This window comes from Theropithecus gelada, chromosome 7a (genome assembly GCF_003255815.1).
Source record: "Theropithecus gelada isolate Dixy chromosome 7a, Tgel_1.0, whole genome shotgun sequence".
Taxonomy (NCBI): Eukaryota; Metazoa; Chordata; class Mammalia; order Primates; family Cercopithecidae; genus Theropithecus; species Theropithecus gelada.
The window spans coordinates 20,791,155-20,804,890 of record NC_037674.1 but is presented as its reverse complement, the minus strand read 5'-3'; the positions used below and the strand labels follow the sequence as shown (position 1 = coordinate 20,804,890).

The window sequence follows — 13,736 nt, the reverse complement described above, 5'->3', positions numbered from 1 at the left end:
GGTAGTGGTTTCGGTGGCTGTGGTGGTGGTGATGGTGGTGGTGGTGGTGGTGATGGTGTGGTGGTGGTGATGATGGTGGTGGTGATGGTGGTGATGGTGGCAGTGGTGGTGGTGGTGGTGATGATGGTGATGGTGTGGTGGTGATGGTGGTGACGGTGGCAGTGGTGGTGGTGATGGTGGCACTGGTGGTGGTGGTGATAGTGATGATGATGGTAGTGGTGGTGGTGATGGTGATGGTGGTGGTGGCAGATGTCAACTGGGAGTACAGGGCAGGAGCAACAGCTGTGACTGGGCTTGATGTGGATCAGCGTCTGGGCTAGCTTAGACAAGCTACCTCAGTTCCCACATTTGCACAGTGGGTTTCTGAGTAATATATTAATACAATGTGACCAGCACACGACAAGTACTCACTAACTACACGTTTTCCCTCCATGGCTAGCCCTCCCCATCTCCCAAGTATTCCTCCCCCAGGAAGGGCTAGCCGTCCTGGTGGCCAGATGGGTCTGTGGAGGCTCAGTGTTTCCAGTTACCTTGCAGCCTCTGCTGTCATGCTTATGCCTCTAGCTGGCAGGTACCTGGGGAAGCTGAAACCTCAGGTACCACTTAATGTTAGCAACAATTGAGGGCGAAGAAATTGAGTTTTGTTCATTTTGGATACAGTTATTCTTTATAAACCAATGAAACAAAGTAAATATGCCAGAAATTCCCAAATTATAGAAAAAATTCTATTCAATGAACAGAAGACAGCAAAACCAAAGAGGAATTATATGTAATAAATTCTGCTAAAAATATGGATGAATTGATGAGGAAAAATGGAAGTTGATTCATATTCTTTCACTTCATGCTGGAACAAATTCTAGATTCTGATATTCTGTGGAACAGTGTAAAAGACTAAGTAGGGGAGGCATAAAAAAAGCGTTTTGGAGCAGCCAGGTACAGTGGCTCTCAACTCTACTCTGAGCACTTTAGGAGGCCACGGAAGGAGGATCACGTGAGGCCAGGATTTGGAGACCAGCCTAGGCAACAGAGTGAGATCCCATCTCTACAACATTTTTAAAACTTAGCCTGCCATGCCTGTAGTCCTAGCTACCCGGGAGACTGAGGTGGGAGGATCACTTGAGTCCAGGAGGTCGAGGCTACAGTGAGCTATGACTGCACCACTGCACTACAGCCTGGGTGACAGAGTGAGTATCTGTCTCTAAAAATATATAAATAAATAAAAATTAAAAAGTTTTGCTCAAATACACTGGAAAAAATCTGTATATGATATCCCTGTCTTGGAAATAGACCACATGCATCTGTCTCTTTTGTTCACAGCTGTACAAGCCCCTAGACTGCCTCAGAGTAGGTGCTCAACAAATATTTTCTTCAATGAATCAATTACCATCGTTAAGGTTTTATAATTACTGTAAATAAAGGAAGGGATTTATTTTTGTGTAAATATTTTCCCAATTTATTTGACCATGGAACTCCTTCAGAAAAGTTTTCAGACCCAAAGAAATAAGAGAAAATCAGTCTGGAAAACACTCTTTAGAAGAAAAAAAATTTATCACAACTTGGGAAGAAATATGTGTAATACTATGGGTAATAGAAAAAAAGTTAGGGCCGGGCGCGGTGGCTCAAGCCTGTAATCCTAGCACTTTGGGAGGCCGAGACGGGCGGATCACGAGGTCAGGAGATCGAGACCATCCTGGCCTGACACGGTGAAACCCCGTCTCTACTAAAAAATACAAAAAAAAACTAGCCGGGCGAGATGGCGGGCGCCTGTAGTCCCAGCTACTCGGGAGGCTGAGGCAGGAGAATAGCGGGAACCCGGGAGGCGGAGCTTGCAGTGAGCTGAGATCCGGCCACTGCACTCCAGCCTGGGCAACAGAGCGACACTCCGTCTCAAAAAAAAGAAAAAAAAAAAAAAAAAAAAAAAAAAAAAAGAAAAAAGTTAGAGTTAAAAATGGAAAAGCGTAACTACAAGAACATTCAAGTATATTTCAAAAGAAAATAATAAAAATTAAGATTAAAAAATAGGCCAGGTGTGGTAGCTCATGCCTGTAATCCCAGCACTTTAGGAGGCTGAGGTGGGTGGATCATTTGAGGTCAAAAGTTCGAGACTACCAGCATGGTCAACATGGTGAATCCCATTTCTACTAAAAATACAAAAATTAGCGGGGCATGGTGGCAGGCGCCTGTAGTCCCAGCTACTCTTTAGACTGAGGCACGAGAATCGCTTGAACCCAGGAGCTGGAAGTTGCCATGAGCTGAGATTGCACCACTGCACTCAAGGCCTGGGCAACAGAGCAAGACTCCAGCTCAAAAAAAGAAAAAAAAAAAAAAAAGTAACTATTAGAATGGGAGAAACTGTGACAACCTTGATAGATAAAAAAATTTACTAATATATAGAGATCAAATATAGATACAAAAAGAGAACATATTCGGCTGGTGCAAAAGTAGTTGTGGTTTTGGCATTAGTAGTAATTATGTAATTAACAGTAATGGCAAAGACCGCAGTTACTTTTGCACTAACCTAGTTGTCTGAAAAGGCAAAGGCCACCTTGACAGGCAGTGTGTATAAGAGGAAATCATTGTCAAGCATTTTAAAGGAAAATGTTTTGTTTCACTAATAACTAAAGAAATGTAAATTAATCCACTTTGGTACTACTGTTTTGCAAATGTTCAATCAACAAGCTCTTTAAAACCTACCATTTTAAAAGTCTACCATTGAATGACTTAGGAACACAGTTTGACGCTTTGTTGGGTGGCTATCGATTTGTGCACTCTTTCTGGAGAACAATCTAGCAACATGCATAAAATAGGGCATTAAAATAGTTATATCCTTTGGCCAAATTATTCCTCTTATGAAAATTCTTCCCATGGATATATTCATTAAAAGTAATTGCAAAAACTCAATTACTTTTGTACTAACCTAATAATTCAAGGGAGGAAAAAAACACATCGAAGCAAATGTTTGCGTAGGGCAAGAACACTCGGGGCAAGGAGAGGGAGGCACGCCCTATAGTGGGGAGAATCTGAATTACCTGGAGGTGTTTTGGAGGTTTGTTTTGGTTTTGTTTCTTGCAGCCTACACCTGCTTTTCTTCTTTCCCAAATTTTCGATTTTGTCCCTCACTCTTGCCTAATTCTATTGGTTAGAAATCCCACTCTACCATTCCATCTGTAACTTTTTAAAACTTTATAATTGAACTGTTAAATGTATTTTTAAAATTTATTTTAAATATATTCCCAATCTCTGCCTTCATTCTCCGGGCCTAAATGTACCATGATCCTGACATTTAGCACTATAAAATGTTTTTCCTGCTTTGGCCTTTATATATGACCATGATTATTTTATACCTGGCTTCGTTTACTCAACATTATGTTCATAAAATCCATCCATCCATACTGTCGCCATTTGTAGCTGCAGGTTCTGTTGGCTTGTTTGTCTGTTTTTCCGTTAGATTTTCCATTGCATCAATATACTACCATTTATTTTTCCAGCCTATTCTTCGTGGGCATTTGAATTGTTTCCAGTTCTTGTTATTACCTGCCAATAATGCTGTTATAAGCAATCTTGTATGCTTCTTAGTGTCCATGTACTCACATTTTTGTTGGACATATAACAAGGAGTGAAGTTGCTATGACACAGAATACCCCTATGCTTTAACTTTTTTCTAGATAATGCCAAACAATTTTTCAAAGTTATATCAATTTGCACTTTCTCCAGCAGTGTATGAGAGTACCCGCTACCCCCCATTTTTGCCAACTTGGCAGGCTGCAGTGCAGTGCATGTCGTTGCGGTTTTATTTTGCATATTTCCCTAGGGCAAATTTAAAACATCTAAAGTGGGTGGCACGCCCTCTAGTGGGTAAAATCTGAATTACCTGAATGATTCTTTACAGAATATATATGCTTCCTGGGCTTTCCTCCGCCGTCTCCTCCACCGCAGTCTCGAAGAATAAAAAGTTGAACATCTTTCACAAATTTATTGTGCATTTGATATCCTCTTTTAGAAATTGCCCCTTTAAGCCTCTTGCTTATTTTTCTACTGATTTTTTAACAGCCCAATCGCTAAGATTTTTTATATTAAATTGTAAGAGTTCTTTATAGATTCTGACAAAAGTGCTTTATCAGTTACATGTGTTTCTGCTCACACCTTTCCACCTATAACTTAAATCAGCTGATTTTCACCTCTATAAACACGAGGCTCAATCCAAGTTTAATTTTGTCGTATTCAGAATCGACCAGGAGATGGAGCCCTAGCCTTGCGTCTGAGCCTTCCACAGGCTGTGCCTGGGTTTAAACTAAGCCTCCCAAAATATTTTGTAAGGGATGCTAAAGAGATATTAAACTTACAACCACTGTAAACAGATGGTATATAGCTAGAGCTGGCCTCTTAGTGAGAACAACATATTAATATTTTAGGGGAAAGTGACTGCTCAAAATAAAGAAATAAGCTGGGCGCGGTGGCTCAAGCCTGTAATCCCAGCACTTTGGGAGGCCGAGACGGGCGGATCACGAGGTCAGGAGATGGAGACCATCCTGGCTAACACGGTGAAACCCCATCTCTACTAAAAAATACAAAAAACTAGCTGGGCGAGGTGGCGGCGCCTGTAGTCTCAGCTACTCGGGAGGCTGAGGCAGGAGAATGGCGTGAACCCGGGAGGCGGAGCTTGCAGTGAGCTGAGATCCGGCCACTGCACTCCAGCCTGGGTGACAGAGCGAGACTCCGCCTCAAAAAAATTAATAATAATAATAAAATAAAAAATAAAGAAAGAAATAAAAAGCTCTTTATCACAAGGCAGGAAGCTGGGGTGAGGTTGCCCAGAAACAGGTGAGGACCCCGTAGAATCCACGGAAACGCTCTCTGAGAAGTAACCTCCGGGCCGATAAAGAAAGTAGCCCTACCTCGCAGCCCTGGGGTGGCTGTTGCACTGTTTACAAGGGCACCCGCCAGCGCAGGGCCTCAGAAGAGGGTAGAACAGGGGTTTGGTGTTTTTCCACCTCCCTTCCCTTAGTCCTCTTTTTGGTTTTGTTTTCATTCGTTATATTTTGTGACTGCTTGAAACTTCCGTCCTCATGCATCCTCCCAGCACCCCCGCCCCGCTTGCTGAATGAATGAATGAATGAATGGCAAGGTCTTAACCTTCTTGAGCTTAGAAACCAGTGCACATAAACCCCACGCTCAAAGGAAGACCCTCGGGGAGAGCCCTAGGTGTAGAGGAGGCTCCTCCAAGAGGGGGCTCGGGCTGGGCTGGGCTGTGCGCTTGAGAGAAAGGAAAGGCATCTGCGGCCGAGGGCCATGAAATGAGCAAGGGGCAGAGGCACACTGTGGGCGTGGTAGGAAGGCGACCCCTTTTCTCCAGCTTTCACAAGCACCTGGCAGGAACCACTACGTGAACATCGTGAGTGGTTCATCAGCAAGAGCACAGTAACATCAAGCCACAGATGCCACTCATTTCCTGGGGTAGCCAGGGCAGGGTTTTTACCGCTGTGAGTCACCATCCTGATGCCTCCAAGGCCTAGTGCAAAGAGGAGCACATGTGGAATGTGGTGCATGACGCCATCACTGCCATTCATTCTCACTGTCCAGAAATGGCTCCCGGTTGAGTTGCATCCCCAAAGCTTTCCTGTTTCACCTCTGTTCAGACCCAGTGCAGGCCCCTTGCAGCCCAGGGGAAGAAAGATGCCTAGAAATAGGCTGTGGCCGCTTGTTCTCCTTTGTTTTCTTCATTGGGGATGATTGAGCAAGCCCACTGTCTGAGCAATGTGGAAATTCCAGCCCTCACGGCTTCACACTTTCAAGGGGAAGGACATTGCACCATGAAACTTCCTTGCTCTAGGCCTGCCAGGGTAGGTTTCCCGGGGACTGGGTTCTGCCCGGCACCAGGTCCCCAGGTCCAGGCCAGGAAAGAGTTGGTCTGCTGAGTGGGAGGGGCTGCTTGGGGCCACGCTCTGCTCCCACTGGGGTTGACCCAACACAGGCATTCTGAGGCCTGCTGCCCACAACCTGATGCCCAGACTGACGGTGTCCAGGCAGAGGGAGGGTGGAAGCTGGATGCTGGGAGAGGATACACAGCCCTGTGAACATGTCTCTTGGAGTGTGGGGTTTGGAGCCTCCTCCTTTCTTCCTGGTGCTAGTAGTTTGCTGGATCCAGTTTGTACTGCTTGCAAGAGCTAATTGTGGAATTTTCAGAAATTTTGCAAAGCAGTTGTTAAATTGTCATCATTTTTAAAATTAAATTATAACAACTTATGAGAAAATAAGGTTTTGCTTTTGTTTTTGTTTTTGAGACAGAGTCTTGCTCTGTCACCCAGGCTGAAGTGCAGTGGTGCAATCTTGGTTCACTGCAACCTCCACCTCCCGGGTCCAAGTGCTCCTCCAACCTCAGGCTCCCGAGTAGCTGAGATTACAGGTGCATGCCACACACCCATCTAAATTTTTTAGTTTTAGTAGAGACAGGATTTCACTGTGTTGCCCAGGCTAGTCTTGAACTCTTGAGCTCAGGTGATCCTCCCGCCTCAGCCTCCCAAAGTGCTGGGATTACAGGCGTGAACCACCGTGCCTGACTGAAAATAAATTATTTAAAAAGCAATAAATACTCAAAACATATCACTTCCTAATTCTTGTAGTCCGTTTTGCAATTATAGATATTCTTGAGGCTACTCCTGTCCATTGGGTCTGTAGAGTGGAAATACCGTATGGCAGGTGCTACTGCCACCTCTTCCCATTCTGCCTTCAGTAACATCATGGTGGTCGCCTGAAATTGTCCGTGGTGGGAGTATTTGTGTCATAGAAATCAGCGAATGCTGCACTGCTTTCCCCCAGAGCCTGTTGTTATCCATTTAGCAACACACCGCTGCACCCGGGCCACAGCTCCCAGAACCTGAATGTGCAGCAGCTGGGACAGCCATCCTTGGGCTTTCCACCTGCTCTGCCGGCTCTGGGCCTTCTCCTCAGCCAGACCAGAGGGAAGGGAAGCAGGAGCAGGGAGGCAGTGGGAGGGAGAGGTAGTGTCATGCCCAGGAAACACCCTTGAGCCCACTCAGAGCGCAGCTGGGAAGAGCCTGGCTCACTTGCAGGGTGGCAGGACTGATCTGGGGGTGGGGCGGAGGCAGGGGAAACCGGGGTTATGAGGAGGGTGACAAGGTTCGTCTGCAAAAATGAAAGAAGTTCAGTGACGGAGCTGAAGGAAAGTGCGGCAGGCAGGCCGTGTGAGGGCGCAGCGGGGAAACCACAGGATTCTGCATTCTTCTGACCACAAGAAGAAGGTGAGCCAGAACCCGGAAGAAACAAAACCCCAAGGCACTGGCTTGTTCATAAAGTGCTGGCCCCTCTCCCAGGCCCCTGGTCACCCTGCTGGGTAACGGCACAGGAGAAGAGGCAACAGGACCTCCGGGCCTGAGGTGGCCCTCCCGGTGTGTCCCCGAGCTCCCTGGCCACTCGATTCTCTGCCCCCTCCTTAACAGTTGTTTCTCCAGGTCACTCCCAGCCTCCTCTCCACATCTCCAGGATGTTCCATTGCCCAGGGACAGGCAGGAGACAGATGCTTTTCTCTATGTCAACTGCCAAGAGGCCTTCTTTCCTCTTGTACTGGTCCTCCTCAGCACAGACCCTTCACGGGTGTCAGGCTGGGGGACGATCAGGTCTTTCCCTTCCCACGAGGCCATATTTCAGACTATCACATTGGGAGAAACCTTGGACAATACCTAGCTTTCCTAGGCAGAGGTCCCTGCGACCTTCCGCAGTGTACGTGTCCCTGGGTACTTGAGATTAAGAGAATGGTGATGACTTTTCACAAGCATGCTGCCTTCAGGCACTTGTTTAACAAAGCACACCCTGCACAGCCCAAAATCCTTTAAACCTTGAGTCACCACAGCACATGTCTCTTGCAAGGACAGGGTTGGGGGTAGGGTCACAGATTAACAGCATCTCAAATACAGAACAAAATGGAGTCTCTTATGTCTACTTCTTTCTATGTAGACACAGTAACAGTTTGATCTCTCTTTCTTTTCCCCACACCCAGGATAGTCTCAAACTCCTGGCTTCAAGCAATACTCCTGCCTTGGCCTCCGAAATTGCTGGGATCACAGGTATGAGCCACTACACCTGGCCCTGAAATGATTTTTTTCTTTTGGGTGCACTATGTCTAAGACATTGCATTTACTAAACAGTAATTTATCTCCCACCCTTCTGAAAACAAAGCTGTATACACAAATTCCAACCAGAATTTCATCCACTAAACACTAACTGAGCAGTTACTATGCTCAGAGTAACTGAGCAGTTACCCTCATGTGCTGGGCATGAGAGCTGCAAAGGTGAACAGGGCCCGCCCTGGCCTTCCCTCCCTGGCCCACTTGCTGGGGCGAGTCCCATAAAGAGACGATCAATCAACAATGCCCTGAGGTAAGCATGGCAATGTGGGCGTGTACACCGTCCTAGGGGACCACAGTTGGAAACCTGCCAGGGCTAGAAGCCTGGTGTCCTCCCAGCCACCTCTGTCTCCCACACTCCTGGCATCCAGTCACTCCCTGCACCCCTGAATCAAGTCTCCTTAAACTCTCAAATCTGTGCTGGCCCCTCCAGAGACACCACTGACTTCAGGTCTCAAGTGAACTCTCTGATCCCGGCCGTTCTCCACACCAAAGCCAAAAAGGGATTCATAAAGGGTAAAAATGACCGTGTCATTCCTCTATTTAAAACCTCTGGTGGGCCGGGCGCAGTGGCTCATGCCTGTAATCCCAGCACCTTGGGAGGCTCAGGCAGGTGGATTGCTTGAACTCAGGAGTTCGAGACCAGCCTGGGCAACATAGTGAGACTCCATCTCATAAAAACAAAAAAAAATCATTTATTATTATTATTATTATTATTTGAGACAGAGTTTCACTCTGTTGCCCAGGCTGGAGTGCAGTGGCGCGATCTCAGCTCACTGCAATATCCGCCCCCTGGGTTCAAGTGATTATCGCGTCTCAGCCTCCCCACTAGCTGGGATTACAGGCCATGCCTGGCTACTTTTTGTACTTTTAGTAGAGACGGGATTTCACCATGTTGGCCAAGCTGGTTTCAAACTCCCCAAGTGATCCACCCACCTCAGCCTCCCAAAGTCCTGGGATTATAGGCACGAGCCACTGCACCCAAAATTCTAAATGATTATAAGAAAAAAACCCAAAACCTTCAGTGGCTCCTGTTGGCCCTGGGATAATGTCCAAACTCATTAGCATGACTTCACAGCCCCTTCTCACCCACATGAGAATTATTTCTTTTACTTGTTCCTGTGACACTAATTTAAGTGAACACTTGCTATGTGCTAGGCCAGTGGTTCCTGACTTTTTTGGCACCAGGGACCAGTTTCATGGAAGACAAGTTTTCCGCTGACGGGGCAGGCTGGTTTCGGCATGAAACTGTTCCACCTCAGATTATCAGGCATTAGATTGTCATAAGGAGTGTGCAACCTAGATCCCTCACACACACACAGTTCACGGGAGGGTTCAAGCTCCTAGGAGAATCTAATGCCACTGCTGATCTGACAGGAGGCGGAGCTCAGGTGGTAACGCCAGCCGCTTCCTGCTGTGCACCCGCTTCCTAACAGGCCACGACCAGTACTGGTCCTTGGTCTGGGGGTTGGGGACCCCTGTGCTAGGCATCGTGCTGGGTGCCAGGATGCAACAGTGAACATACACACTGTACCCGCTCCTGGAGCTTGTGGTCTAGCAGGGGATACAGACACTAAACAAATAGCGACACAGATCATTACAATTGTGTGAGTGCAGGAAAAGGAACATTTCCCTGTCAACTCCCTGCTTCAACCACAATAAACTACTCACGGTCCCTGCCTCCTGGCCCTGGCTCAGGCTGGCCTGTCTCCTTCAGTTGGCCACATTTCTCCAGCCCTCCTGGTCTCAGCTCAAGGTTCTCCTCTCTAAAGGAGTCTTTCCTGAACCTCCTAGGCAGTTCCATGGGGTTCTGCTCCCACCCTGGGTCCTGGGTCCTCCTGAGCCCAGCACGGGGCTTGGCATACTAAATGCTCAGTAAACGTTTGCCGCGCGAATGGTGAACAGGTCCTCTTAATCCATGTGTGAGTGTTCGCTTAAAAAAAATAATTATAGAGATTTTTACTTTCATTTTATATCTTCACAAAAGGTTGGTGCTGGGTGCTGGGTGCTGGGTGCTTATAAAAGTAGAGAGAACCATTGCTTCAAATAGAATCCTTGTGAACCCAGGGACTTTCAGGGACTGTGACTAAGATGTGGGGCTTGAGGGGTCCCCAGGATGCCTCAGGCCAGCAGGAGGTGGGTAGGGGCTGAGGGGAGGTGAGCCCGCTACCCAGCCTCACGTAGCCTGTGCTATGGCCACCAGCTCTTCTCTGGGCTCTTGGCCCAGACGCCTGCTGACCTCCCACTGCCACCCTCTACCCTTCGGCAGAAGCCTGAGGTCTGCCCTGGATTTAGCTCCTGTGGGCTATACAGTGCTGGGGAGGAGAAGAGCAGCTGGGATCGGGATCAGAGGGGCCTGGGGCAGCTGTACCCTAACACTTTTCCCGGGCCGCCTGGCTGAGGCTGCTCCGCCCCTCGCTGAGGCTGCTCCGCTCCGCTCCGCTCCTCTGCTGGGTGAGGGGAGGAGCTCCACTCCCCCACCTCCTCAGTATCTGCCGGGGTTTGAGGCTGCACCAGGCCTAGGAGCTGCAAAGGAAGGTGAGCTCCGCCACCCACCCACTCTGAAAAAGCTGCTGCTCCCTCCAGAAGAGACTTTGTCCTGTCTGGGAGTCCCCACCCTCGGCCCCTTATCTACAAAATCCACACCGCTCCCTGAACTTCCTTCTTCCTTGGAATTAGAGAGTTGAAAGATCACCTGGCCCACGCCATTCAGTTTACAGAAGATGACACTGAGGTCTCGAGTGAGGGGTTAAGTGCCCAAGATGTCACAGCAAATAATGGCAGAGTCATGATTTCTAACAAACAAACAGAAGAGGCAAGTCCCCGGCCAGGCAGCAGCCGGCGCCCCTCTGCTATGCGTGCTCCCCCGCCTGTTTCTCATGGACTGCCCCATCTTTTGCTTCTAGTTTGAGCCTGAAAGTTACACCTCCAGTGAATGAAACTCCCAGGATCATTGCCATCCAATCTTCCTCCTCCTCCACACCCACTCTCGGCCATCTGCCCTTCTCACCCACAGGTGGGAGCAAAGCTTGGCCAACCTGAGAGGCCTCTTCCAGGCAGGGACAGGAGAAGGGACAGCACAGCAACTCTGAGTCAGGACTCCTTTCAGTAAGGCGTGGTTGCCAGGACGGCCTGAGAGAAGGAAACCAGCCCAGGTGCTCTCTGTTTACCTTCTCGGAACACAAACACGACCAGACCCTCCCTGGCTGGCAGATTGCCGCTCGCCCTCTTGGGCCTTTCTGGCCTCGCAGGTACTGTTTCCTCAGCTCCAATACCCTTCCCTGCCTCTCCACCCAGCAAACTCCTTCTCCTTGTATCCTCTGCACTAACACTTCCCTGCTCCCTCCCCTTCCCCTCTTCTTCCTTTGTGCCTCGGTGGCACTTCTGAGACAATGTTACAAGCATAATAAAACAACAAGGTCATGAATCTGTGTCCTCCGCCAGACTCTCCTCAATGACAGTAATTGTGTGTTTATCTTTAAATTCTCAGAGCCCAGTATATAGGAAGCACTCACTAAAGGAAAACATTGCTCAACAAATCAACATATGGACTCTGGATTTATTCCAGAGCTAAATTGGGAAGCAAGTTCTAATGTCACATAAGGGTTCCCTTCCGATTCATTTATTCATCAAATAGTTATTGAATACTGCTACGTGCAGAGGATGGTGTAGACAGGGTACGGGGAGCATGAGGCTGGGGTGGACTCAGGCTCAACTTTCAAGGAGTTTGCATTTTGAAAGTACAGACAAGGCAGAAAAGAATTTGAGTTATAAGCAATGGCTAGCATTTACTGACCACCACTGTTATACGCAGATGATTGCATTTAATTGTACACTAACCCTATAAAATAGGTACTTTTATTATTAGCCTCATTTTACAGATAAGAAGATTGAGGCTTGCAGAAGTGGAGAGGCGTGGCCATGGCACAACTAGGAAGTCATGGAGGCAGGATTTGCACCCAGGCATGGCCCGGACCCCACCAGAATTAATGATGGTGGGGAAGCAATTAACTTCGCCTCAGGAAACTGGGAAGTCAAGGAAGGCTTCATCAAATGGGGGGCGGTTGAGATGTGCCCTGTAGAACAAGCAGGATTTCCATAGACAGGAAAGTAGCTTACCCCAAACTGTAGAAAGATCTGGTGTAAGAATTTCAGGGTTTAAATTAGTGGCCCTGAACCTTGTCGGCACACTGCAAACCCCTGGAGGACTTTTAAAAAGCATGGATGCCCACAGGTCCTGCCCTAGAGATTCTGATGTGATTGGTCCAAGAGGCTCTAAATGGGAGGCAGGAAGGGGCCTGGTGTAAAGTGTGTAAGGCGACACCTACCTGCAGCCCAGACGCTCCCTGGACGCTCCGGGTTCTGTTTGTGGAGCTTTCCTGTCCCCTTGGTAGGGGCCCCAGACAGCGTGGGCAGGAATTCCTCCCTGGAATTCATTCCTTGTCTGACCATTTGTGACCTTCCTGTGGCCTGGAGTTGCCGCAGACTCCTTGCTGGGGAAATTCCATGGTTTCCTTGCAAGGGCGCCTGGGTTCTGTAGAAGGAAGGCACCCAGCTTGCAGAATGCAGGAGCCGAGACCTGCAGGTCAGAGCGAAGACAGCTGATCTGAGGACCCTGGGCAGGCAGTCTGTGTGCTACAGACCTGACACGGGACAGGAGGGGCTGGGACCCCCTCCTCCGCATCCCAGCAGGCAGGCTCCGTGGGCCAAGGGCGGCTGTAGGGACAGGGTACCTGGCTTCACCGTCACACAGCTTGATACCCACAGAACAGTGACATCCCCCAGAGCTGGGGGAGCCAGGCCGTGTGGCTGCAGCAGGCAGGGGCTGGATTTCCCCTACTCAGGCCCAGGCAGTGACTCAGGGACAAGTGTTGAAAGCAGACAGTGACCTCAGCTCTCTTGCCCACTGGGGAGTGTCACCGTGCCCCAGAGTCCCCTCAGGAGCACAGACAGCCTGGGGACCGGTGAGATGGAAGTTAGCAGCGTGGTGTCATGTGGGGCACACATGACTCTTGCCCTCACCAGCTGGGTGCCCAGAGCTTCCTGTTCCTCATAGAAGTGACATGAGCATCCAAGGAGGTGACGTTCATGAACGTCAGGAAGGCGCATAAACAACTACAACTCTGTCAGTGCCTGCTGCAATCCATGTATTTATATATTATTGTTTTTCACATATTAATCGGGTCTTATTTCCTTTAAATTTTTTTTTTATTATAAATACCACTGCATTTCCTTTTGAAATACTCCTCAAACTAGCCAGGCATGGTGGCTCATGTCTGTAATTCCAGCACTTTGGGAGGCCAAGGTGGAAGGATCACTTGAAGTCAGGAGTTAAAGACCAGCCCAGCCAACATAGTGAAACCCTGTCTCTACTAAAAATACAAAAATTAGCTGGGCGTGGTGGCGTGAGCTTGTAAACCCAGCTACTCGGGAGGCTGAGGCATGAGAATCACTTGAGCCTGGGAGGTGGAAGTTGCAGTGAGCCGAGATCCCACCACCGCACTCCATCCTGAGCGATAGAGCAAGACTCCGTCCCACAAAACAAAACAAACAAAAAAAAAAAAAGAAGAAGAAGAAAAAAGAAAAGAAAAGAAA

At 48.4% G+C, this 13,736-nt stretch overlaps 1 protein-coding gene across 1 annotated transcript; it reads right to left on the bottom strand.

The window, feature by feature from the left end:
• Nucleotides 1-253: 253 nt before the first annotated feature.
• LOC112627644 lies at nucleotides 254-12,827 on the bottom strand. Its single transcript, XM_025390185.1, has 2 exons — nucleotides 12,470-12,827; nucleotides 254-363 (listed from the first exon to the last, which is right to left on the bottom strand). The coding sequence occupies exons 1-2, from the start codon at nucleotides 12,823-12,825 to the stop codon at nucleotides 336-338; spliced, it is 384 nt and encodes a 127-aa protein (XP_025245970.1). The 5' UTR covers nucleotides 12,826-12,827; the 3' UTR covers nucleotides 254-335.
• Nucleotides 12,828-13,736: the final 909 nt, after the last annotated feature.

What these genes read in the sequence shown, in the direction of transcription:
- LOC112627644 (XM_025390185.1), bottom strand. Translation starts at nt 12,825, where the DNA reads ATGCGGAGGAGGGGGTCCCAGCCCCTCCTGTCCCGTGTCAGGTCTGTA. An exon ending in AGGGAGCGTCTGGGCTGCAG is followed by an intron (nt 364 to 12,469) that starts GTAGGTGTCGCC and finishes TATATTACTCAG; the next exon opens with AAACCCACTGTGCAAATGTG.